This window comes from Temnothorax americanus, unplaced genomic scaffold (assembly GCF_048541705.1).
Source record: "Temnothorax americanus isolate GAGA-0224 unplaced genomic scaffold, ASM4854170v1 Scaffold11, whole genome shotgun sequence".
Classification (NCBI taxonomy): domain Eukaryota; kingdom Metazoa; phylum Arthropoda; class Insecta; order Hymenoptera; family Formicidae; genus Temnothorax; species Temnothorax americanus.
In genome coordinates this window covers 3289038-3316073 of record NW_027509242.1, presented here as the reverse complement: position 1 = coordinate 3316073, position 27036 = coordinate 3289038, and the positions used below count along the sequence as shown (strand labels likewise).

The 27036-nt window shown below is 41.3% G+C and overlaps 1 protein-coding gene and 2 long non-coding RNA genes across 3 annotated transcripts in view; 1 reads left to right on the top strand and 2 right to left on the bottom strand.

Moving 5' to 3' along the window:
* Positions 1-457: 457 nt before the first annotated feature.
* Tpr2 (Tetratricopeptide repeat protein 2) lies at positions 458-5341 on the top strand. The gene is made up of 11 exons (XM_077423362.1): positions 458-1177; positions 1858-1946; positions 2317-2441; positions 2527-2715; positions 2820-2938; positions 3017-3170; positions 3255-3419; positions 3487-3655; positions 3771-3917; positions 4001-4153; positions 4267-5341. The coding sequence occupies exons 1-11, from the start codon at positions 936-938 to the stop codon at positions 4377-4379; spliced, it is 1665 nt and encodes a 554-aa protein (XP_077279488.1). The 5' UTR covers positions 458-935; the 3' UTR covers positions 4380-5341.
* A 1687-nt stretch (positions 5342-7028) lies between these two features.
* The window catches only part of LOC143907013 (uncharacterized), a 222245-nt gene continuing 202237 nt past the window's right edge, over positions 7029-27036 (bottom strand). The window contains exon 3 of the long non-coding RNA XR_013259700.1: positions 7029-8299. This is a non-coding gene — a long non-coding RNA (uncharacterized LOC143907013). The remainder of the gene's footprint in view (positions 8300-27036) is intronic.
* Positions 11185-13369, bottom strand: LOC143907017 (uncharacterized). Its single transcript, XR_013259701.1, has 3 exons — positions 13142-13369; positions 12861-13060; positions 11185-12792 (listed from the first exon to the last, which is right to left on the bottom strand). It is a non-coding gene; the product is annotated as an uncharacterized LOC143907017 (long non-coding RNA).

Genomic DNA, 27036 nt, shown 5'->3' with positions numbered 1-27036 from the left:
ATTAGTGCTGGGGCTGCGGTTCGATTCACGCTCACAGCGCTGAAAGCATCGCTCTATCTTCGTTTGATATTCGACGTGAAACGAATACTACGTTTACGCGAGCGTTACTTCTGTAGTAACTTACGATAATTCCTTCGCGTAACCGAGTGATATATCGTAAGTTATTACAGAAGTAACGCTCGCGTAATGCTGCGTTCCCACTATACGCGTCGCGCGTCGCGTCACGACGCCGCGTCAAGAGTTATCCAATCAAAACGTTTCATTTTACGACGTCATTTCCGACAAGATCTTGCGTCGGAAATGACGTCATAAAATAAAACGTTTTGATTGGATAACTCATGACGCGCGTCGTGACGCGACGCGCGACGCGTATAGGTGGGAACGCAGCATAAACGTAGTAGAAGACAGAATGGACGCTGGGTTCCCGATTGGCGGCTGGTGCGCATTCGCAAGATACGCATGGCCGGGGAAGTGATCCGCGCAGTTCCTTGGGCCTAACAAACCCACGGCATTAACCCGAGTTCCCGACACCGCGGACATACACACACAACTACACATACTCGCGTCAGTGCAATTGAAAAAAGACACGCCTCACGGCTCATATTTGCGTCAGTGCAATTGAAAATAAACACGCCTCACGGCTCAAATTCGACAAGTGGTTCGTCCTGGCCGTTTTTGGAGCAGCACTGCTTGAAGGCCAATCACAGAAGAAGAAGAAGAAGAAGAAGAAGAAGAAGAAGAAGCAAGATACGCATCCTTCTCTTGTCAGTGCTGTGCTTACATACACCTGCTTACACCGTGTGATCAGTGTATCAGTGATGATTGGCGCGTGAGGGAGGCAGGAGGAGGAGCACGGAGCACGTTGGCACAGTGTATACCGTGACGTTGGTCCACGTCCATCGGTTCATTGCGTTCAATTGCGCTACGCTTTGTGTATGTCGTTCGTCGCGTTCGTTGGTGATAAGCCTCTCAATTCCCGCTCGTTGTCTCGACGGCGATACGCAGGGCAGGGAGTACCTTGCGCGTTTTCACGGTGCGTACCAACGACGACCCGTCGTCGCCCGTCCTCGTTTCGTTCATCGATAAACACGGCTATGGCGTCGTCCGATCAACCGATCAACATTGCCGCAGATCCAGCAGCACCTAACGTCGCGGAAACAACGGAGAGTACCAAGGAGTAAGTGCCTTTTGTAAAGAGCACGTGTCGCGTTATACTCGGTAATCCGACGTCCGCTCTTGCGTCATGTGGATATAGGATTAGGAAGCTCTAGGAAGGACCCTATGTTTAATTATAAATCGCCCTTGCAACGCAGGAATTCGCTGTAAAATTACCCTTGTAGCTACCTTTGAAGCGTAGACGATTTGAATATCCACTGTGCTTTGTCTTTTCACATGCGTAGGTGGTCTATTTATTCTCCGACTAGTACCTATTAGTATTCGCAAGAACATGACATGGTTGAACGAGGGTGACACAACAAGTTTGAATTTTGAAAGTAGAGAGATGCTTGTGGGATGTCTAATTAAAAAGGTGCGATTTCATTGACGCTAGAAACCAGCGGCAGCGTCAAGAAAATGTAGGGGGGGGGGGGAAGAAGTTCCGTTGAATTTTGCGGTACGCTAAAAAGTTGAGACGGTCTGAACTTCTTTCCCGGCTACATTTTCTTGACGCTGCCGCTGGTTTCTAGCGTCAATGAAATCGCACCTTAAAAGAAAGAGCTATATATAAATTTGTATACATATAAAAATGCGCATGCTTGATGCTGCATATAGTATCAGCTTTGTAATATACAATTTTATGTTATATTTCTTATTAATGTAATACTTATTAGTGTTTCTATTTATATGCAATATTTACAGTTTGGCAGAATCGAAAAAGGAAGCTGCTAATGAGCATTATTCACAAAAACAGTACAAGAAAGCATTGGTCGGGTATAATGAAGTTATTGGTGAGTATTTCTTGCGGTATTATATAAGTATGTACTATTTTTGGTTTAATACACACATTGACTGTTTCTATTATAACTTTCTATTAGGTAACTTTGCCCCCGATGCTATTTTTATATCAGCGTATTATTTTAATACGTTATTCAATTATGTTTATTTTTCTTTTGAAACTCGCAATAAATATTTTTTTTTCTCCAAAAAATTGAATTGAATAATTGATTCAATCTCTCTTATAGATTGCAAATTACGAATTAATTCGGCAGTCAGCATGTTAAACGGAAAAAAACTAATTTTCTAACGATATTGAGCTCTATTTTGAGAATTTCACACAGTTATTATTATAAGTAATTATAATGAACCAAAATGTTTCAGAGTTGTGTCCTGATGTATCGCGTTACTATGGTAATAGAGCAGCATGTTACATGATGCTCGGACAATACCGAGATGCATTGGCAGACGCTAAAAAATGCATCGAGCTAGAGCCAACATTTTCTAAGGTATGCTAATAACACTCTATCTGTTAAAATAAATAAACTTACTTTTTGTCCAATAAACTTATCTTTTGTCCATATTTATTTCTAGGCGTATGTAAGAATGATCAAGTGCTATTTGATTTTGGGAGACATTCTAGAAGCTGAGACCGCATTAAAAAATTTGCACGAATTTGATTCTAATAACGAGTCAACATCTGCAGAACAAAAAGACATAGAATATATAAAAAAATTCCTCAAGGATGCTGATGCTGCCTACAGTGCTAAGGATTATCGTAAGGTAAACAATTTGTCCTGATGACATTTTTATATTCACACACACACACACACACATATACGATAAACTGTTAATTAAATAATTATTGGATTTTGTGTCCCCTGTAGGTTGTATATTGCATGGATCGCTGCTGTGACATAAGTACATCTGGAACACGTTTTAAGCTGACCAAAGCAGAGTGTCTAGCTCTTTTAGGAAGATATCAGGAAGCCCAGGATATTGCAAAGTAAATTGCCTCGCTAAATCGAGAATATATATAATACTTATTCATATAAATATATATATTAATTTTATTTTACTTCAGTGATGCTTTACACATCGATAAACAAAACGCCGAGGCGATATACATTCGTGGAATGTGCTTGTATTTCCAAGATGATGTTGATAGAGCCTTTACACATTTCCAACAAGTATTGCGACTTGCACCAGATCACGTCAAAGCATTAGAAATATACAAAGTAAGAAGAGAAACAGAAAATTTTTTTCTAATTTATATTAAGTATTATGATGTATTAATTCCATACATTTTTTTTTTATTATAGAGAGCAAAATGTTTGAAGAAGAAGAAAGAAGAGGGTAATGCAGCATTTAAAAGAGAACAGTATCAAGAGGCTTATAATCTTTATAATGAAGCCTTAACAATTGATCCGCACAATATCATGACTAATGCTAAGTTGCATTTTAATAAGGCAACAGCTGCAGCTAAGGTATTGCATCATACTTTCTTTCAAAATTGATAGGGCTGCATAAATATTTATTGTTGTTCTTTTTTAGTTAGGAAAGTTGAATGAATCTGTAGCGGAATGTACAGAAGCTCTAAAGCTCAACGACAATTATTTAAAAGCTCTTTTGAAAAGAGCGAGTATTTATATGGAGCTCGAAGAATTTGAAGAGGCAGTTCGTGATTTCGAAAGAGCGTGTAAAATGGATAAGACTAATCGTGGTATATATGAATCGTTTCTTTATTAATTTCAACATATGGTATAATGAAGCATTAATAACAGATTGTGTGCTATTATATAAGATATGCTTTATATATCTTTTTATAATTTTCTCAGAAACGAAACGGTTACTCGGAAAAGCTAAATTGCTACTGAGGAAATCCAAAAGGAAAGATTATTATAAGATTTTGGGTATTGATAAAAATGCATCTACTGAAGACATCAAGAAGGCTTATAGGAAACGAGCTTTGGATCATCATCCAGGTAAGGAATAAATATAACTATTTGTTGAAAAATTAATACAATTATAAACGTGACTTTATATCGTTATACTTTATATTTTATAGATCGTCATGCTAACGCCAGCGAAGGAGAGAAAAGAGAGCAAGAAAAGAAGTTTAAAGAAGTCGGAGAGGCTTACGGTATTCTCTCAGATCCTAAGAAACGATCTCGCTATGATCGTGGTCATGATATAGATGATAACGAAGGTGGTTTCCAAGGTTGGTATTTCTACCTTTTTCTATGTACACAAGCGTAATTAATACATTATATATTTTGTATTTTATTACTGTTAATATTATGTATTTATATATTTTCCATCTCCTTTTTCCAGATATGGATCCGAACGCAATGTTCCACTTCTTCAGTCAAGATGGAGGCTTTCAGTTCCAATTTCACGATGGTTTCCCTAGTAATAACGCTTTTCAGTTCCAGTTTCCAGGTTAATGACGTTTTTAAAAACGCATGATATGATACAGTGTATCTAACTGTGGATATGGTATTCGAGTCTGTTTCAATAAATATACCTCATCGAATTTTTCGAATACTTAAGCTCACGATGCAATGTAGTATCATTTTACGTTTTATTATTTTGAAGTTGATGAACGTAGGAATTTGTCTGAACGATTGATACGTATTATATTTATTTCAGTATGACAAAGTTGTATATATAATCATGATTCTATTATACTCGTATATTACGATACGATAGATTTTCGATTTAATATAAGCGAAAGAACATTAAGGTTAATCGTCGAAGTACAACAGGCAATTTCGAAGCCTGCAACACGCTTGTACCTGACGAAACCTTTGATAATAGATAAGAAAAGAAAATATCCATATTATATATATATATATATATATATATATATATATATATATATATATAGATTGATAGATGAAATATTCTTATTGAGAAGTCTATTTTATTTTTTAATTGAAATCTCTAGACAACTGTCTTGTCATTACATTGTAGGTATTATATTGATCTGCAAAAGACTAGAGCTTTAGTTTTCACTTATCAATCACTGGAATTGTTTTAACCAGTTCGTTAAAATTTAAAATCAAGAGTTCACTATAATTTTAATGACTGCTACGAAGTAAGTATATGATGTGTAATCGTTAACGAAATATTGTGTTTCGTAGACTTTGTGCCCGTATAACGTATACCTGCTGGTTCCATATCTGTTTCTACAAATAAAAGCAAGATACGACTGTCTTATTGTAAAATAATTGATTAAAACGGTATAAACTCCGTACGATATGAATCCCATACATTTATCTTGCGATTATACACGCGCTTAATATAATCGTTCTCAAATAATTATAACAGTTATAAGAATATATTGTTTCTATCTACAATGTATTCATTCCATAGATCTTTCTACAAATATATAAATTATAATACATTTTGCTTTTATTCAATTGTACGAATTGACTTTCCTGATATTATCCTGAATTCATCAACTTTTTTTATTTTCTACATAAAATATTAATTCTGTTGGAAAGTATTATACTAAGATGTTAAAATAAAAGCAGAAAATATTTACTATCTGTACAGCATGTCGATAAAATTTAGTATCCGTAAATTTAATTTTTTATATAAATGTATATTTAATATTTGTTCCTATATATATATATATATATATATATATATATATATATATATATATATATATATATATATATATATATGTATGTGTTTTATCTCAAACAACCTTTCATGTTTCAATGACATTTTGCGATAAACCAGCGAGGGATACATTGCCGCTGTAGGAGGGTTTGCTTTCACTTCGTCATCTCCCGCGGGAAACGCTGATGTGGTTTTTTCTTCATTCTCAGCCTACGCCAATTCAAGGGATTCATTCACAACACGGTTACTTTTTATCATTTACCTTATTGAGACTTGTCATGTCATGATCGTCACACTCGATACGCATGCGACATTGAGAAGTCATAAATAATCAATTATTCCCGGTGATGTAAGCTTCAATAGTAAAAAGTTGGGGTAAAGAATATAACGAGTTTCGGAACCAATGTTCGTTGTTTTATCTCAATCATTCGCATTGTGTGTGTGTGTGTGTGTGTGTGTGTGTGTGTGACAAAAATAAAAATTTCATTTTATAATATAATCAATATAAGTGTTCAAATATGCTATTGCTTTGTAAATTTTATTTTACTGACTTGGAATTTTTATTTGTTACATCTTTTTTAATGAAAATGAAAGAAAGAAAGAGTTATCATACACAAAAGATACACACTTTTCCCCCCTCTCTCTCTCTCTCTCTCTCTCTCTTTAATAGAATTTAACTTTATAATATAAAAATCTGTTGAAATAAAATCTACTTGGAAGAAAAGAGAAGTTGCTTTGCACAGTTTTAAGTTAAATTTTAAACTAAGTCTTATAGTTTACGTTTAAATAATCATTTGTTAAATAATAATTCTACTGTATCATTACGCTCATCGATACATACTGTCATTTGTTAATATATTAACAAATGATAGTCTAGAAAACTAGATTATAACATAGGATATTTATGAATACCATTGGATATCTACGGTGTTCTGCTCTCTAGCAGGTAGCTGAAAATGTACCGACGTGACAGCGAAGGACGTGGACGACACTTCTTTCCGAGACCACGTGGTAGCTTCTTGCCAAGCCGAGCAATTTCGACGATCACTTATCTTCCTGTCCAAGAGTGTTCGTTCCTTGCTGCCGGGAGTGGACGCGTGGAAAGACAAGGTTGAGAATGAGAGAGGTGGATGTGTATGTGTGTGAAGTGGCGAAGAAAAACCGACCGCTTTGAGGAAGCAGAAGAGGGAGAAGGGAGGGAGGGAGGGGGAGAGAGAGAAAGAGAGAGAGAGAGAGAGAGAGAGAGAGAGGGAGGGAGGGAGGAAGAGAGACGGACAATCAGAGGAGCAAAGTTTGGAGGTAACTTTCAGGCGTGGAGAGTTGCGCGTTGCGCGCGTCAAGGCAATCCACTCGATCACTCTCTGGGGACACTGAGAAACCCTGGTTCGCCACGTACGTGAACGACAACGTGTGGCATGTCCACGCACCGTTGATCCGATGGAATAATGTTAGAAAAACCGTTTTAACTCTGTAAAAGCAGAAGTTGTTCGCTTTACAGAAAATTAAATCAATGATAAATCGAAGTAACTCGTTGCCAGAAATTTAAATCAATGATAAATCCAAAGTAACTTGTTGCCAGGATACTAGGTACAAGGAGCGTATTGCTCATTGTTGCTATTATCGTAGAAAGTTGTTGACCAATCAATTCAGATAATATAATTAGCTGTCTGCCTGGAGATATTGATTACTATTTTGCGTAAAAATACAATTCTCAATGAACTGATCGTTTTGGTTTTTGTTGCTAGATATCGAGACCTCGTTATTATTGCAGAATATTGGCTTGTTGATAGATTGATATTATGCGCCGATATATCAATCTTCCTGATTATCAAAGAGTACGTGTTACTATTCGGTAAAGTTAAATCGCTAATAACTCAGTCTCTTCTAAGGCAGCTCTTACAATTAAGCTTTCGGAAGCTTGTCATAAAGTTATTCCTATTACAAATCTTGTAAGTACGTTACGAAAATTAATTCGATTATCAGTTTCGACATTTACTTCTTAAGAAAATAATGGAACATGAATGTGAAAATTCATGCCATTTTCGTGGACACGTGCAAGTTATACGCAGGTGTTCGACGTTGCGGGCACGTGTCGCGTAGCGTGTCGTTCTCGATTGAACCTGTTACATGTCCGTCGTGATTCACACGGACACACGGAGGTGTTCTCCAATTGGCTTCCAGCGATACAGCGTGACTGCGAGAGTGATCCTGATATCAGACGCCAAATTGCCCCTGTAAAGCGTGTCGGCTGTTTCGCATTGTTCTCTATTCGCATCTATACGTGCGCAAGTGTATGCATGTGACTTTTAATACATATACCTACAACATAACAATGTAATAATAACGATTAACGATTTATGTATGCGTATAATTTTATTTGAAACTATGATACACATATATAGTACATACATGGTACAGGAATCACCTTTATGCGCGTGCCTGCTTTTCTTCTCAAATCCACGAGAAGGACGAAGGGATCATCATTCATATCGGTCAGCCGGGGGGTGAGAAATTTCCCCGGCGAACGCTGGTGATTCGTCACGATATCCCCGATATCCGCCCGTGACATCGCACGTCCGCGGCCGAACGACGGGAACGAGATCCAAATGTGCGATAGGATGCTCACGCTCACGATGCCTACGGTGGTGCGTCCTCGGGCGCGTGCGGTTCGTAAAATCGTTATCGGTGGCACGCATCGTCGCGCCTGAAGACTATAACTTTCAGCCGGGGAAGCCTGAAAAATATATGTATTCGGGATTAAACGCGCACGAAAGAATTTCTAATCTAGGATGTCCGGAAGCCTCACTTGGGACTTACCGAGGGATTCGTGGCGAAAACAATTATTCCAAACGGCAGGCATGCGTTGACCCGAGAACGGGGACGCCTGGGGTGATTTCTACACCCCAGTAAAAAAACGTAGCTCACGTCATAGTAATTTTAATGTCCCAGCAAACGCCAAGTAACGCGCAACTTTCATGCAAGTTACACTGCAATTTCTTATTCAACAATGTAAATGCAATAAGACGTCTTATTATGTCCCGATTTTGGACATTGCGTTGTCTGGGATGTGTTGAGCAGGAAATTGTAACTTGGATGTAAATTACATATGTTGTTCGGTGTTTGCTGAGGTGCTTCTTTCGTTTTTAAAATATTTTTTTGGTTTCTTTTTTCTTTCTTCAGAAAACGTTGAGTAAATCCATATACATGTTCTCAAATACTAATAAATTACAGAACAACAAAAAATATGCAATATATGTTATAATTAATAACAATGACTTTTAATTGGGGTATAACAACCCCAAGCGGCCATTCATGAGGAAAAAAAAATTAAAAAAACAGGCGCTTAATTGTTCTCGACTCAAAATCCGATATAATTTTTACTTTCATTTATTGTTGTTAGACAAACACCTTTCTTTTCCGATCCTTTCCAAAATATCGATCCGTTTCATAAAAATTCCTTCCGAATTCGCGCGCGGGTTGTCGCGCAAATTGGGATAAACGCCCCGGGCCGGTCAAGCGCGGTCGTGCGTGCGTCGCGTGCACGCGTAGGTGCGTGCGTGAACGCTCGTGCGTGCAAGCCGCTCGACGACACGCGGAGAGCGAGAGCGAGAGGGAAAGAGAGAGAAAGAGCTCTCGGGGGTGTTGCGGATTGAGGAGATGACGGCGGGGGCGGCGGCGGCGGAAGGGCGAACGAACGAAGGGGTCGAAAATCGAACGAGAACGAGCGAGCGAGCGCTGCCGCTGTCATTAAACCGCAAGCAGAATTTCCGACCGCTCGCCCGACTCGACACGCGTCGTCCCTCCCGTCCCGTCCGTCCCCCTTCCCGCCGGTCGCGCCGCGCGACCCCCATTCATCATAAATGCAATCAGATCGTATTACGCGCCATTACCATACGCTCTACCCCCCCCGCCCCTGTTTCAGTCTTCATCCCTCGGCCCTCCGCGGTCCCCAGGTCGCGCGCGCCACCCTCTTTCTCCGCCGGCTCGCGCGCGCGATATACGACTATACGAGCCCGAAATTCACCCCATCCCAACTCGCGCGCGCGTGGCGAGGCGAAATCTTCGAAAGCCGTCTTTCGAGGGCGCGGGGGGAAGGGTCGACGGCTGATTAGGTTTTGATTGCGCTCGGTCGACCGCAAGTGGATGAGAAACCGGGAGGTATACGCTTGTTTTCTATCTTTCTCCTTTCCGGATCGTTTTGCGTGATCGATGTCGTCACGAGAGAGCTCGATACGTCATTAATAACGATAATTGATTACCTAAAACGTCTGATTCGGAAGGTACATCAATGGCATCTAGTAATGAAATTCTAATCAAGAGATAACACTACTGGCGTTGTTAGCTGTGAATTGGGGGGGGGGGGAATTTTGGAAATTAAAAAAGAACAAATAAATATAAATACTTAAATAAAAAAATAAAAGAAGTACGGTTCGCGAAGTTTAACTCGTTAGGATTTTTCGGGCAAACGTTACTTAAATTTACTCGAAACGATCATATATTTGTGTGCTTGTAGGACTTTTCAGATATAAACATTACTTTAATTTACTCGAAATTATCATATTGTTCCCCTCCCTTCTCCCTCGCTAATGGCATGGCACTTGTGATGGCACGTTCGCATCGCAATAAGGCCCCAAATTCTCATTAGGCTAACTCTCTATTTGTCTATTTTGTCGCCAATTTTTTCGAACGCGCCGATTGGCTATTCGCGAAGGAGAAAGTGACGCGTTCAGAAATTCTCTATTCGGTAGCCAATCGGCACGTTTCAAAAATTCGTGGGTATGACTTATGACTTGACTTGTGGATTATCAGCCTTGCGACTCGCGACTACATTCGCGTCACTTCGCGATTCGCGATCTCTCCCAGTATTATAGTCCCAGGCCCAGGCCCAGGTCGCAGTCAGTCCCAGTTAACGTCTCCCGCGATCTTGGCGGTCTTCGTACGCGAGAAATTCGTCGCGGACGCGTCGCGCGGCGGACGTGTCGAACGAAGTTTCACGCGTGATCGCGGAACGCCAATCGACATCCGCCCTTGCGATTAGCAGCCGGGCTTCTCGCGAAGTTTCGCTCGGCCGAAGTTCGAGACGAGACGAGGCCGGTAATCGCGACGCAGTTACGCCGCCATGTTCGTTACGTCTCGCGATCGTTTGGAGACGAAATGACCCTCCGCACGGTGGTCTTCGCGAACATTCGTGACGTGAAGAGGGATTCGCCATTTCGCCGTCACGGCGACCGCGAGTGTTCCGCGTTATCGGGAGTGCCGAGCAAAGTTCCGCGCGATCGCGAAGTGCTAATCGATACCGCGACGAACCGAGTCCGTCGAGTTTCAATCGGCACTTGGTGGAAGAAATTGCGCGGCAATTTCGCCGCCATGTTCGTTGCGTCTCGCTCCATTTTTTTCGAATCAGAATTTTCTAATTTTTCAGAAATCTAAGCGACGCGAGAAAGATTCTTCGCCACGACGACCGCGAGTGATCCGCGTTATCGGGAGTGCCGAGTTAAAGTTCCGCGCGATCGCGGAATGTTAATCAATATCGTGATTAATTAACCGAGTTGCTCGTCATCATTCAATCGCGGAGTTCAAGACGGAGACCGCGGCACCCCAATTTCGCCGTCATGTACGAGACGTCACACTCCGACTCGTAACGTAAGTCGCTCCTATATTCTTTCGAATCGGTATAATTTTCCGATTTTACAGAAATCCTCGCGACGTAAGAATAGATTCTCCGCCGCATTATCGAAAATGTCTTTCTTTATTTCTTCTTTAATTTAATTGGCGCCTGCCTCTATTCCGAGGACAATTATGGCCAGTTTACTACCGTTCGTTTAACAAAATCTGGTACTCGTGAGCGTGACAAAATCTAAATGGAAATTACTATGCAGACAGTAACGGTCGCAATACTAAAAAAAATTTTTTTCCGGATTGAACACGTCCGAACAGGTCCGCGCACGTTGAGCGAATTTTATCGAAAATGTCGAATGTATCGAACAAAAGCCCGTCGCTTCTTGAGGCGTTTCTCGGCTTCGACACTGTCCGTCGATTTACGTTTATTCGGATTGTAAAGTGGTCCGTTGAAATTAAAAATTTCAATTCTTGCCTCGATGTGGCCGCTTTCGTACACGCATGGATGGACGGTGGCCAGAAAGCGTCCATAGTATTTACACAAACGATTTTTTTTAATTCCGGGCGGCACGCGCACCGCAATCGTATTTTACATCTTGCATGTACGCGGTTTCGCGTTCCATGCTGTGCAACAACGTTTCGGGCAACCATGTTCGAAAAGCTACGTCGTCCAGCACAATAAGTACCGTCCGTCACACACCCGGCTTGAGACGGGTCCAATCTTGTTTACCGCGTACGAGCAGTGGATTTTCAAAGTGGGCAAGGGCAAATTGTGTTTTGCCGATGCGTGTCTGTGTAAACGATACAAGAGAAACAAACGTGTATAAAAAAAAATTTTCTTTCCCGTGCAATATTGTAATCGATTGAAAGAGGAAAAATAAATAGAGGCAAGTAGATCGACTTACCGGACCGACGAAAACCAATGTCTTGTTCGGTGGGTGGGAATTGTTTGAGTCCCGATAAGAAATCCTCAGGCTTGTAACGCGCTTTGTCCGATATCGCGAAATAGTCCGCAAAATACGCACAGCCAATTTCTTTCTGTAGTTTATAAAGTAGGACGAGTCCTCCATTTCGATTTTCTGCATTGCCTCTTCATATGTCTCGCACTGGCAACCCGCCGCCAGCATTGCATTTTTATCTTCCCGCTTCTTATTTTCCGCCACCATACGAAGGTATATCGGTCCGTGCTCGTAATAAAGGCCGTCCCTCGTGCCTTCTTCGGAGAAGCGTTTCATCATGGTTCGCGGATCTTTTGTCATTACAATGTTCGCGCCGTCCGGCAACGATTTTTGCGATGCGTTGAGATAACGAGCATTTTTATAGCCAAACATTACTTTTATCCGTCGACTACCTGTCCTGGACAGGTGGGACGCAATCGCGCGGAACTTTACTTGACACTCACGATAACGTCTAGGTCTGCTATGTGCAACGAAAGTGAATTACGTTGTTCAAGAAGCGATTGTAGTAATAAAAAGATATCATCCGCAAGTATCCTAATAAATACGAAAGCACAATTTCGACTCTGCGCGAAAATCTTGATACGCTCGATGAGCCTGAGGCGCGTGCCTCCGTGACATGGATCATCGGAGAATATATTCTCTTAGACATCTGAAATTTGTTTCGCGTGTCGTGATTGTTTTAACTCTTGGGGTAATATAAGAGCAATGAATAATTACTCGTCAAGTGCGCCTCTGTCACTTTTCGTTTGTCCAGGTGCAGGAAAGTCTCTTTCTTGTTCTAAATTTATCCCTCTAATTACCACGTTATTCCTTCCATCTTCCTTTTCTTTATCTTTCATCCATCTCTTAAGCTTACCTACCTCTATGTCACTTAGCCCACCCTCACTTACCAGGGTCTCGCATAGCTACTTCCCCCTCTAGGTGCAGGAAAGTCAAAATTTAACTGAGATATCATTACATTGACATACGATATAAGCATCAATATGATGAATAATTACGTATAAATTGCGGCTGTGGCTTTTTTCTTTTGCAAAGGAGGCAATCCTCATTTCGTCGAGGCATTTGCTAGTTATTTAACAGATTTTTTATCCGGGATATCGTAGAAACATCACGCAACGCCTCTGTCGAGCACGCTCCCCATCTTCCACCCCCGAAACAATCGCATCCCCGATAACTATCTCCTCCTTACGTTGTCGCTGAAGCGGAATGTACGTGCGCGTGGCGTGGTGTGTGGCACTGGCGACGGCACGGCATATCGATCACCCCATTCCACCGCCACCCCTGCTGGTGGATGCGGGTAGCACCAGGCCAGAACTACCACGCTTCCGTCGCGCCCCTCCCCCCCCTTGTCGCCCGCGTGCACCCGCCGTTCGCGGGGATAGTGGAGCCGCACGAGCCTGCCCGCCCCTGATAACTCGCAACTCGCCCATCCATCCGTCCCCCGCTTTCGTACCCCCTGCTGCCCTGCGCTCTAGCTCCCGATCCCCTCCGAGCGACCACCGCCGTGCCACCGAATGACGGCGTTGTCGGCCCCCCCTTCCTTCTTCTCGTGCATCCGATGTTTGTTACGCGGTGGCACGCGCGCTGCTCTTCCACGTCGTCGTCCTCCGCACATGTCGATTCTCGCGGGGTTCGGTTGGTTGCATATCCCTGCGGCGAGGAGGTACAGCTCGATACCGTTGAGTTTTTCTCTCTTTTTTTTCTCTCTCTTTCTCCCTCTTTTTATCAACCCCGATATTACTCGAGCTAGCTTCCGCTTCTAAGCGCGAAGAGCCAGTCCATTTGCTAATTGCATTTTAAACAAATTTGATACATGTACATGTATATGCGTAACAATGTAATATCGATAAAACGTGTCACACACACACACACACCTCGCCGACAAAGATTGTAGTTTTATTCGCCGGCAGCTCCAAGGTCGGGATATTAAAGTCGTCAGCCTGGTAAAGGCCATTGTCGGGTTGCGCAAATTTGTTGCCGAAGAAAGCGTCCAACTTTTTATGATTTCCAACGTAATACGCGGGATTGATATCCTCGATCAAGCCCATTGCATCGTCGTACGACTCCGATTCAAGACACTCGTGCAACATATTTTGATATCGTCGTTCTTTCTGCGTTCAAATTTGGGCGCGTTGCCCTTGCGGAATATCGTTTTGTTCGATTTTTCAATGTTCTTGACCACGGTCTTTGGATCGCTCGCCACCTCGACATTCGCCCCGTCGGGCAACGCTTTTTGCAACGCCGCCAAACGTCGCGCGTTTTTAAAGCCAAACAACAAATTTATGCAATTTCTTGGTCTACCGTCGGCGTCGTCGGCCTGCTCGTTGCCGAGCAACCGGTCCGTCTCTCGTTTGTACGTCGACAATTTGCTTGCACGCTCCTCTTCCGTCGCACCGCTCAGTAATACGTTGAACGTGCGCGAGCGAGACATTTTGCACAGCACGATCAAATTCATACAAATTTATTTATATAATTGAAAGCAAAAAAAAGGACGCGGCAACGCGTAAAAGAACCGTGTGCGTCAGAGCAAGATTTTACAAAGTAACTACATTTCCAATTAATAGATATTACTTTTTCAATTTCATGCATTATAACGTATGTAATATCTCTCACATATGTGTAACATTCATTTATTACAAAAGAATAATCTTCACGTTTTCTTTTTTTAACATTCTGTATAATTCAATGATTGTGATTTGCAAATTTTTATAGTATTTTCTAAGACAAAATACAAGTGTTATATTCGTCTAATTATTTTTTCTTGTATTTTTTTATTAAGACTTCAAATCTCGGGGCGAGCAACAAAAATTCATATAGCATTTTTCTGGAAATACGGAGTCAAGGCCGAATTCATGCGCGTGGTGGTGAAAGGAGCATTTTTTTCTATGAAGCATTTTTATATGAAAGGAGCATATTTCTGTGAGAGGTATTTTTTGAAAGATGCGGGAGATCGTTCGAGAGTCGTGTGTCACTGGTAACGGCACCGATTTAACTCGATCGCGGTCCAAACCGGGGTGGCAGTGTGGTCTTGTGGTAAAGCGGCAGACTCGTAACTCCGAGGAACCGGGTTCGAGTCCACCTGATCACAGGATATTTTATATTCCAAACTGCCACCCCCCGCACGATTGGGGCTTGTGCGGAGAAAACTGGGCCATCTTTCGGAGGAGATATTAAATTTGAAATTGGTCGTCAAGCTCGGGGAGCTTGGGAGTTTTGGTCCACTTTGTCCTCGGTAACAGTTGTAACGGATTCGACGGTAACTCACTGTATATATCGAGGGGGGTCGATTACGGTTCTTGAAACGAGGTGAAAATTACAAAAGTGAGGAAATTCACTAGCTTATCTATGATTTCATTGGTTGAAATCTAGTAAATCGGTTCACTTTTGTAATTTTCACCTCGTTTCAAGAACCGTAATCGACTTCCTCTGCTGTATATCGAGGAGCAAGAGGGATCAGCACACGCGATCGCTTTTGATCTTCCGACTAGACGCGTGCACGCGTCATCCCTCGGATGCAGGGGAAAAGGATGCTGGAATGGTACACATCGTTAGCATGCTGATCTCAGGCATACCCACCCTCGGCTGCCTGGCGCTTTCGCTCTCGAAAACCCCGCAAATCTCCAATCGCACAACTTTTTCCGCGCACGATGTTAAATGTAGGTATCTGCAACGCTAAATCTTAAACTGACATCCTGACATATTATTTTTTTAAATTAGAAAGAGGCAAATTTTCGCAGCCTGTCTTTGAAACTTAGTTTTCAGAAAATTACTAGGTGTTAAATACTTTTTAGGTTTATCTTTATTGTTGTAACGCGACCTTGCTTGAAACTACACTTTTAGGTAAACGAGAACGTCCATATATTTGACCACGCGTGGCTTCAACCTTGAGTCGTCGCATTGCCAGCCTGACTGTTGGCAAGATGCAATTGTGTGCTCGGTCGGGGGATATTACGTCGAGTTTGTCCGTAACCGATATATACAGCTTAACCCGGCGTCTGGCTAAACTGCCAATTTAACGGTAGTTAGTATTCACCGCCTTCTTGCGTTAAGCTCCGAGTCCTACGGTTCCATTAAACGATCGTTTTATCGAAATTGTCGAAAAGTTTCGCGAATCCTCGTCCAAGTTTTTCAGTGTTTACTCGAAGAGCTCCAGAGAGGGATTTCTTGATATTTTTGATGGATAAAACTTTTGAAATCGTTTTGTCTTAGATTAGATATATAATTAAAGGGGAATTGTGTGGGTGTGAAATTTTTTTCATTTGTAAGGTATTATTCCGAGACATTTTTTTTGCTTGATAAAATTATTTTTATTTTATCTGTGAGGAATAAAGCCTTTGGAGGTAAAAAAAAAACTTTGATATCAGTTGGTTCAAAAATTTGAATTGTGTTCAAGGAATTAATTCTTCTAATAGTTTGGATGAAATTCAACAGAACTATTTTATACATGTGTTCACGATTTGTATCTTAAAGATTTGGCGCGGGGACGAATTTTGGGCTACTACCCCACCCCCTACCTTATATATAAATATATAAAGATCCGAGATTCAGAATACTCCACTTTTTTAAATACATTGGTCGACAAAAACTTCAAACTCATTGAAACCTCTACTATTGTTCTATTTTACGGTTCAAATTTCGTCCCCTTCAATTTCTCTGCAGTATTTCATACGTTACATTAAGCACTTGGTGACTGTGACTCGGTCTTGTCGCTAAAAGCGCTATCGGCGCTAGCACGTGTGTATAGAGAAAGGCAAACAGAGCCACCCTTGAAAGTTAAATGATCCACGAATCTTCCGTACTGGTTTTACGAAGATTTTTTGTTTTCTTGGTAACGCGAGTTTTTGCAATGTCATTATTAATAGTCCTATACGCTTAAGCGTTGTTTTTTTATTCTCTGTATGTCATTGGTTTATGTACAAATACATTGTCAATAAAAGGGTGTGAGAATTGTGTGCCGTTAGATTAACTTGTTGAGAAGATAGGAGCCGCGATGTTTGAGGGTTTTTCCTAATTTCGTCCTTTTTCATGTTCCTAAATTCGTTCCCTCGATGAGTGAAATTTATTTGTGATACTTGCTTGGAAGGCTAAATGCTCATCTTAAAAAAAATAACGATGAGGTATTAATATTTTTTTCAAGTAAAGTTATATTTTTTCTGAGTTTTGCTAAATTCATGTTTTTAATTTTCTATAAATATCAAATTTTGTATTAATTCACTACAATCGAATTATACTACACGTGTAGCGCTCTTACTCACCAAACCGAAAGTCCCTAGGAGCCATCTAATGAATATTTTTTGTCATTAAAATATTTTTTTCTTAGTGTAGATGTTTTGAGACTTGTGTTAGTATAACGGGAATTTTTATTACGTAGAAATATAATTTAACGGGAGAAATGAGCTCTTTTCTAACCATTTTCTAATTTTACTTAAAAGTTGTAAAATTAAATGTAAAAATTGATAGATTTGCAAGTGGATCTAGGATATATTTTTACTTAAATCCGATTCTAATCGTATTTTACGCAGTGTTATGGCAGATGACGCGAGACGCGGTCAAATATGAAGCCGCAGGGTTTAATTATCATATCGGTTTTGATTGATCACGAGATACCGAACTGCGATATCGCGAGGATCGCGCGGAATTGTTAATGATATTAATTGATACCGCCGCGCATGTTTTGCAAATAGAGGCCGCGGGGACGTGAGCGTTCGTAAAATATTCGCCATCTTTGACGGTTTCATGTAACACGTAGGTTGAAATTAATTATTTGTTTAGAGAAGTGTATAATCGATTAATAAATTACGAACTTTTATTTTATATATGAGTGTATGAGGCATTTACATAGGAGTGTATGAGGCATTTTACATAGGCATAGATACTTATTAAAAACTTCTAAAAATCTTTGGTGAAATATTCGGTAAAAATTACGTATCAAGCATTCAGTTCAATTATTATACTTTCTAAAGTTTAAATTCAAGTGAAACAATGACTGACATAAAGAAGCTGACTAGAAGTTTAAGATCGGTATTCATAGTCGGTTCTTATTTCAAGACCGTTCTAAGTAATGTCTTAAGATGCTAATACGGCTCTGTGATTGGTTTAAGATCCGACTATGAATACCGGCCTAAGAGTAGATTCTCAAAACGGTACGGTAATAAGAAAGACAGTACTAATATGTACATATTACTGTCTTTCTTATTATATTTTTTTAGTTGAGGATGCGAAGTATAATAATTATCTTGTATTAATTAACTAACTAGTTGCCTGGGACTTTGCCCGGGCATTTTTTTTTTTAAACAAGTTTGTGTTATTACAACTTGAATCCCTATTTTTGTATTGTAAATTCTTACAGCTTACTTTGTAAGCTTTTAAAATTTTTTTAAATTGGTTGGATTTTTCATTTTCTTATCGAGGTCATTTTTAAAGTTATTAATCTTTAAGGTTCATATTTATAGACTTTATTTGCATATTATCTCAACTCATCTTAAACTAATTTCCATAAATACTTTCAAAGAAATAAAATTTCATTTCTCAAATTTTTCTCTCCCTCTCCCCCTCTGCCTCTCTTTATCTCTCCCTCCCTCTCTCTCTCTCTCTCTCTCTCTCTCTCTCTCCTTCGTTCTCTCTCTGCTCCTTCTCTCTCCCTCTCTTTCCTTTCTTCTGCCCTCCTCTGCCTATGGATCTATGGACAATAGAACTTCGTTTGCCGCATTTTTGCGACAATAGCGGGACCATTTGAGTACGGCCGAGTAATCTCTGGAATATCGTATTTTATGTGCGCAATAAATTTAGTTTCGCGCGAGGATTCGTGCATGCAACTAATGCGTCGTATAACTTTTACGGCAAACATTTCACGGCCACTCGGTATATAATGCCCGGTGCGATATCGATGAAATTTGCCAGCGCGCGTAAGCCGTTCTTCGTGGAAGGATCCCGATGAGGTATTGTCGTCGTTGTCATCGCCGTTCTCATGTAGGGGTTGTTGTCGTCCCTGAAGAGGCCCCCCGCCGCAAGCTGTGCAGGACGAGACGTGGCGGGGATGAAAGGGGAAAATGCCGCGGATGCCACGACAGCGCGCGGCTCATTTAAGCTTTGGAACCCTCTCGTACCGCCGAGAGGGTGAGCGTAACGACGCCACTATCGGGTGGCTCCACGCAATTCCCGAGAATGTATCATGGATTATGCGCCAGACGACACGCAACGATTGATTGATTTTTTTTGCAAAAAATTGCTAAAAGTTACACCCTCCGCTAGAATAGTGTCAAACTTTGATGGGAATAATATTTTTTTTTTTAAATTGGAAGATAATATATAAAGATTTTAATATAGAAATATATTCAGACAGTGATAGAATGATACAAATAGCATATAATTTTTGTTCTTTTTGCAATATGAGTTTGGTGCAATAAAATTATTATTTCAAAAGTGCAGGTTGCTATTTTTTAAATATGACGATTCTTTGCGGCACTTGTCAATTGAAAAAACATATTTTTTGTTAACTTTTATGTAGATTTTTATGTATATATTTTTATATAGCGTGAATATTCTCTAAGCAATTTTTATCAATTTTACCTGATTAGCCGATGAGACGATTCTCTGTTTTGGCTCACCCGGTAGACGAGAGCCACGACCGGAGCACCCGAGAGTGTCGCATCACATCTCGTGGCAGCCGGTGTCCTCGCGTTTTTCTTCTCTTTTTCGCTCTTTCACCCTCGGCTTGTCTCGATCCTTTCTGCGACAGATAGACGCGCGCTCGTGCGGAAGCGAGTAACTCGAGCACGAGGAACGACGAGAAAAAGGAAAACTACGCATCCTTCGGCTCTTCTCCCGTTCCTTCAGGAGTTCGATTCGCGCGGATCTCTCTCTCGCGAGATGGACCCAAGAGAGAAACTGAACTCTGGAAGCAAGGGAAAAGGAAGAAGAAAAGTGAAGAAGGACTCTTCGCTCTTCGCGAATCGTCATTTCGCTTCCTTTCTTTGCTGCACGACTTTGATGTTGGAGATTAGAATCGTGTTTAAAACCTAAAAAAGTTATTTTTTAGTGAAATTGTTAGTATTAAATTGATACGGAGTATTAATTTTTACACTGTGCATTCTAAGGAATTGTTTTGTGTATTACAAATCGTTGTGTATTTTTTTTTTATTACAACTATGGGTTCACTATATACTCCCGATATATATTCGAGCTATATAACCGGAACGGTCTCCGTGACTAGCGATATCGCCGGTTGGAGCTAGACTCCGATTCTCGCGTGCTCCGCACACACGCTTGATTCCCCTATCGGCGATACGCGGATTTAATTGTGTCGGCATTAAATATTTTAACAATCAAGCTCTCGAAATTAAGATCCGGTGTACCTCGCTTTGTATTGGAAACATCGATTTCTAAAAATACAGGATTTGTTTGACGATTGCATATTCGTGGCAACGATAAAAGATAAGCAAGAAACACGACCAAAATGCGTAAAACATACGTACTAATTCATCGGTGAACAGAATTGAAGCTTAAAAACTTGGAAACTCAATCACAGATCGGATCGTAGCATGTTTATATCGTAGACGTGATTTCACGAGATGCAAAAAAAAAAAAAAAAAAGAGCCGGCGCGGAGACGTAATCGACGCCGTTTCCTAATCGTCCTATTCCTCTGGCCCATCCCCGCGTCTCTATCCGGAAAAAGGTTCCTTTTTCTTTTCTCCGGATTGGAATTGCGCACGCTTTTTTCGAAAGGTCGGATATTATCGCCCTACTCGACGTTCGTGCTCCGAGCGAGCGCTCTCGAAACGCGTCGTCCTCCTCCGCCTTCTCTCACTCTCTCGGCGCGTCGTTCTCTTCATCCTCTTCTCGGATCCCTGCACCTCCTATTCCTCCCTACTCTTTTTTTTTATTATCGGCCAACGCTCGACGTCGAAATGATTTTTCGGGGCTTTGCGTTTCCATGACGATGGTACAGAACAGTGCGCGGGATTAATACCGACCGCCTGCAGTCTCGCCCGTAATCGGGAAAAGGGAAAAATCGCCGCCTCGCCACCTGGTGACCCTCTTCGCTTTGCCGGGTTAGACGATAATTGGCGGATTTGCGAAATTATGCATGACGACGAAGCTGCATTCATCGAGAGATGCCTCTTCTCATAAGTTTAGCGACGAATAAAATTAAATTAGCACTTTGTAATAATTGCTATACGATGAAAAAGAATTTTTACAATGATAAATAGGTTTTTTTTTATGAGTTTACATATTATTTTCGTAACTTTTTGCCAAGTTTCGCGTAAATTTATGTACATCTCGTTTTAGAAATTTGTATGCGATGGCTTTTATTCTCATAAAGAACAGATCGTGCACTTCCTATTATAGAATCAAAGGAAACCTCGCTCCCCATCTTTGAAACTCACGATATTCCCTCGCATTCAGATAGCGGATTCAAATCGAGCACGTTGGCACATCTCTGCATTCGCGAATCTTAATTCCGCGATGTTTCCTCGCTTACCGCTGTTGCGCGAATAAAAGCGCGTCGTAAAAGCGGGTCGGAGCTTTTCCATCGCTCAGCCATTGGTACTCGGAAATTTTGCTTTAGAGGTCAGTGGAGTGCTCGCTCGTCGTGAAGAAACCGCGACGAAGAAAGAGAGCGTGAGAGAGAGATAGAGAGAGAAAGAGACAGAGAGAGAGAGAGGAAGAGGGAAAGGCAAAAAGAGATGAACATCCGCGGCTTTTGCTGCTAAAGACGCATAGTTCGAATTTCCCCTCGACCCCTTCTCGTCCCTTTTACCACTCGGACGTATTCTTTCGGCTTTTTCTCGTCTTCTTTTCCACTCTCTCTCTCTTTTCTCCCCTTGTCCAAGAAAGACGACGTCTTCTTTTCGTCTCTCTTTCTCAGAACGTCCTTTCTTCTTCACTATCCTCCTCTTTTTCTTCTTTCCTGTGCAGCATCCATCGTCTCTTCCTTCGCACTCAGCACTTCCGCCATTCCCGCAACCTACCCCACTCGTCTTTTTTCCTCTTTCCGAACGCGAGGGAAGAAATCGGGGAAAAAGGAGGGTGGGAGCGAGAGGTGGGTGGCTTCTCTTCTTCCCGCCACGACGTTCCTTTTTATCCGGCATGTTGGACGCGGAATAAAAGGCGAAAGCTGCTCGACTCTTTTGATGCTTCGTCGGACATGTATACTCGATAAAATTTAGAAAAGAGAATAAATTTTTTTTAAATATAGAACACATTTATAGAGAGACGATCGTCGGTGGCATTACGTAAGACTTCGCAAGAATTCTTCAGAGGAATCTAGATACATAAATTATCGCAACGACGATTATATTTGTATTACCATTATTCCTCGATATTTCTCTCCTTAAATTCGCTTTTTGCACCAAGGAGACGCTTAGCTCAGCCGCAATCGTGTCGGTCGTTTTTTCGCAGCGACGCGATCGCTGTGATATACAAGGGCCGAAATTCCCCTTTTTCCGTCTCTCGGGGCGCTTTAACCCTTTTCCTGGAAACTGCCGGCCGACGACGTTATCTTCCGCAACGTGCACGATTAATAAAACCGGGATTCGCCGCCGGTGCGGGCGACCGGCGAAGGTTTTAATCTTTTTTCCCCTTCCGCGCTAATGGCCGCTGTAGAACCCGACGCGGTATTGTGCAGGGGTTTTGGAGGATTACCACGGTCCACCTCGACAACCCGCCGGGTATATCAGGGACTCGGTGATCCTGCGAGCTACCCTCTACCCGCGCCACCTTCCAGCCCCACGATAGCCTGCCACGGCTGTCGCAATTGTCGAGAATCTCCTCCCGGTTTTGCGTGGAGTTTTCTTGCACGCCCGAAAATTTTGCGTGAACACGAAAGCGTATATTCTCTCTCTTTCTCATGAAAATGAAATATCGCTTTGGAATTTTACATTACGTTTTTTGCGTTTCTTTGGACATATTTGGACACATAGAGTTTTGGAGTTTTAAATCGCTATACCTCTAAATATCTTACTGTTTAGGATCCCGAATATAAATAAGTTGTATTGTAACAAAAATGTTGGTAATTATTTGGTATTGATTTGATATCCTTGGAAAATTTTTGACAAATTGAATTACATGGATAAATGATAAATTTTTTTTGCAATAAAAAATTTTTCTCTTTTAAACGTCCTGTTTTAACAAAATCTTAGTTTCAATTGTGGTTTAATCACCAATGTATTAAATGTTAGAGATTGTAAAGAAAACTTATGCGACGACTCAATTTGAATTACATCCATTCATCGATTTAGCCTACTTCTCTGGAAAAAAATTTGAGAAAAAATATTATTTGCATTATTTTGCTCTGTAAGTCTTCTTGTGCAATTGTTCAAAAATATCCGCTGTGCGACTAAATCGATATGAAAAAAAGAACCGCGTAACTCCGGTGAAAATCGCGACTCGCTAAAACCTAACGTTTCATACGTCGCGTCGGCGGGAAATTTTTTCCGCATTCCTCGCACAATAATGTTCGTGGCTAGCTCGCGCTGTCGCTCGAGAGTGACGTGACGATTTTTCCTTTCGCGCCTGTCATGGCTCGGCTCTCATAATACGCCCGGACCGTTATCCGCAAGTTTAAACTTTCATCGAGCGATCTCTCGTGACCCGACTCTGTGTCGCACCGATATCTCGCTTTCAGCATTAATAGAGCGCCGCGTTTAAAAGGCACGCGTCATATTATTAACGTTAAAAGCGAGACGAAGATGCGAGAGAGAACCAGCGGCGCCCGCCCTCGAGCGTTTTACTCAATTATTCGATGTCCATCGCGCTACACCGCGGTCGAACCTGTTTGGTTAATTCTGAATTAACGTTGCGAAATTGGAAACGCGGACATAGTACCTATGCAACGTGATTTCGCGGCGGTTCGTCGGCACTTTTTTTTTTAACCATTTGAACCACGTCAGATTTTTCAATAATTTATGAAGTTGTTTATAAAAGACTTCTCAAGCACGTTTATAGGCATTCGCGATTGTATACTGGCCGTTACCGGACTTCCGCTGATCACAAGCTATAGGATGCTAACGGATTAACATCTCTCTGAATTACGAGGATTGCGCGCAAAAGCATCGTGTTTCAATAACGCCAAAGCGATGGCGATTCGGTTTCACTGAAATGCCACTGGATCGCCGATTTCGCCGATACATGGCGCGGATTTTCCGACGGCATCTCGTGTGTCGGCGTTTTACGTTGCATGCACACATACGTTGCATGTGTAACATGTAATTAGTAACATATCGCGCTTTTTGAACCGCCATCAGGCATCAGAATTATGGCATTCATAACCTGCAGCTATTAAGGAAGCGAGGATAAAATTCTTTTCACCAACTTGTGTCTTCTTTTATACAAGTTGGATTTTTCATTTTCTTATCGAGGTCTGTGTAGTCTCTACCTAATGCTTCTAACTTTGCCTTTTCTAAGGATTTTGCGTGAATCATATCATATTCAACGCCTGGAGAGCTTGCTACTAACGAGCCAATGAACTGGGCAAATTCTCGGATCGAGCATACTTTTTTATTTTTAAATTTATAAATTTGGTTCATTAATCTGGCTTCTTTCTCGATTGGTATGTCTGACATATTTACTAAGTTTAAATTAAATCCTAAATATTTGCATTTCACGTTTAGATTTAAGTTAGATTTCTTCATCTGGTTTAACTTTTTCTTATATTATATATCAATCTTTCTCACGACGCTTTTATACGTGTCGACGAATTATACGTGTGGCTATAGCTTCGGCACAAAGAAAACGAATGACGAACAAGGACAATTTCTCTAATTGATTTTATTTTACTACTTTATTTTTATTGCATTTATAAAAACGTATAATTTCTTGATAAAAGAATAAATATTATATTTCAAATGCAGAAAATTAATCATCTTTGATTGCTTTATTGCAAGTCCATGATGGTTGCAATTTGTGATCATTCGTTTAATATCTATTTTTTAAAATCTCTATTATATAAATGACGAAAGATAAACATTTTTTTAAATATAAATTGAGACAATGGTAGATTTCTCGAGGACATAATTACATACATTTTAATTATTATCGTGTATATTTTTCTTAAATATTGAAAGGAACAGGGTCAATTAAGTAGCACACGTGAACTTTTCGTTTTTCTTCTCACGTATATCGTGCAATTTTTCTATTTCGTATCTCAAAGATAAGCCTGGCGCTAATTCGTACATTAGCGCTCTCCGGCGCGAAGACTGGCGCGATAAAGCGACGGGGGCTGTTAAGACGTTTAAGCCGCTCGCTCGCCCGGCTAATTGTAATCTCGCGCAGCGATTTCGCATTTATCAGATGAATGTCGGCGGCGCGCGTGGCGCGGGCAATTAAACGGAAGCGGGAGCGCCGAGCGAGCGCGATAAATCGCGCTCGGCGCCGTCGTGCGTGAAGAGGCGGCCCGCAGCGCCGCTAATTTATTCGCGCCGCTGCCTTTTAATCGGCCGCGTCGTCGTCGTCGTCGTCGTTCCCGTTGCTGCCGATAATTGGATAACACGCTACAAAAACTCGCGCACGACCGCCTCCGTCCTGCGTTATTTTGATACGATAAACAGAGACGCGACGCAACGTGCCGCAAGCGATAACAGTCCTATAAATCTCCGCGAGATCGCACGAGTGGGCGATGAGAAACGTTGCACGCGAGTATACACTTCTGGTTTCTGACGACACGACGAGACGCGGAGCGACGCATGAGCTAATTACTTCGGCGAGTTGATGGAATTTAATCGTTCCGACACGCAGACACGATCGGCCCGCGCGTGGTCTATTTCACGATTTTTCACGTTGTCATTGTGATCTGCAGAGAAATCGATGAGAGAGATTTCGTACAGTTTTTTTATATATAATTTTTTTTGACTTTGAGATGCGAAAAAGGGTATGAGGTTAAAATGCTCGTTTTATCGAGCGATAAAACGTCTAATTAACATACACGCAGGATGACACATACTGTTGCGAATCATGCGTTCGCGCGCCAACGTATGATTTGGATTCCAATTATGCGCGACCGGTTGACCAAGGTACCAATAAACCATATTGCCATACGCGTATTGATTTCGACTAGACGAACATATGTATAGGCTCACATACAGGACGGGGGATGTCAGGGAAAACGCAAAGTGTTTTTCCGTTTGGAAAATTAGAGAGCGATCAGTCCACGTTACGAAATTCACATAAACAACCCGATGCAACGTCAAATTTCGGTTAGCCGTTCTAAATTACACATTACAATTAAGCTGTTCATTGTTTTAGATATGACATATAATAAAGATAAAAATGTTACGAGATGATTATCTTATAATCTAATTAATCATAATCAATACGTATATTTGTTAATGCATGCTATTTTCATCATTATGAATATCGTATTGCGCTTGTGCTTGAAATAATTATTTTATTTTCAGAATCTTATTTTAAGTCCCTCTGAAGTAAATCGAAGAATAAGATTCTGTCCTCTATCTATATTCTGAAATTTGATATTTATATCAATCTGAAATTTTGTGTCAAATCGCATATTATTTAAATTTATTCGTAAACTTTCGTTTAATTAATCCTTCTCGCGTCCAAACTCACCCCTCGTTCTCCTTCGCTGATGGGAAGACGCCGAGCTTCCGTTCAAGCTACGCGTTGGTGTTGTAGAAACACGCGAATGCAATGCACGCGTCCACCTGCGCACGGAGCCTACGCGAAAACCACGTGAGTGCGAGCACGCCAGCCGCCCCATTCCGCCACCCCGTTGACGAGAAACTGAAATCGAATCGGGCGCGCCACAATGAGTCACTGGCTCCCATTAATTATACTGATTGAGCAAACACGAGCCGGCAAGCAAATCAACGGGGTGTAAGAGAATGAGGACGAGGAAGGACTGGAGAAAGGGTGGGAAGGTGGATACATGCCGGCGAC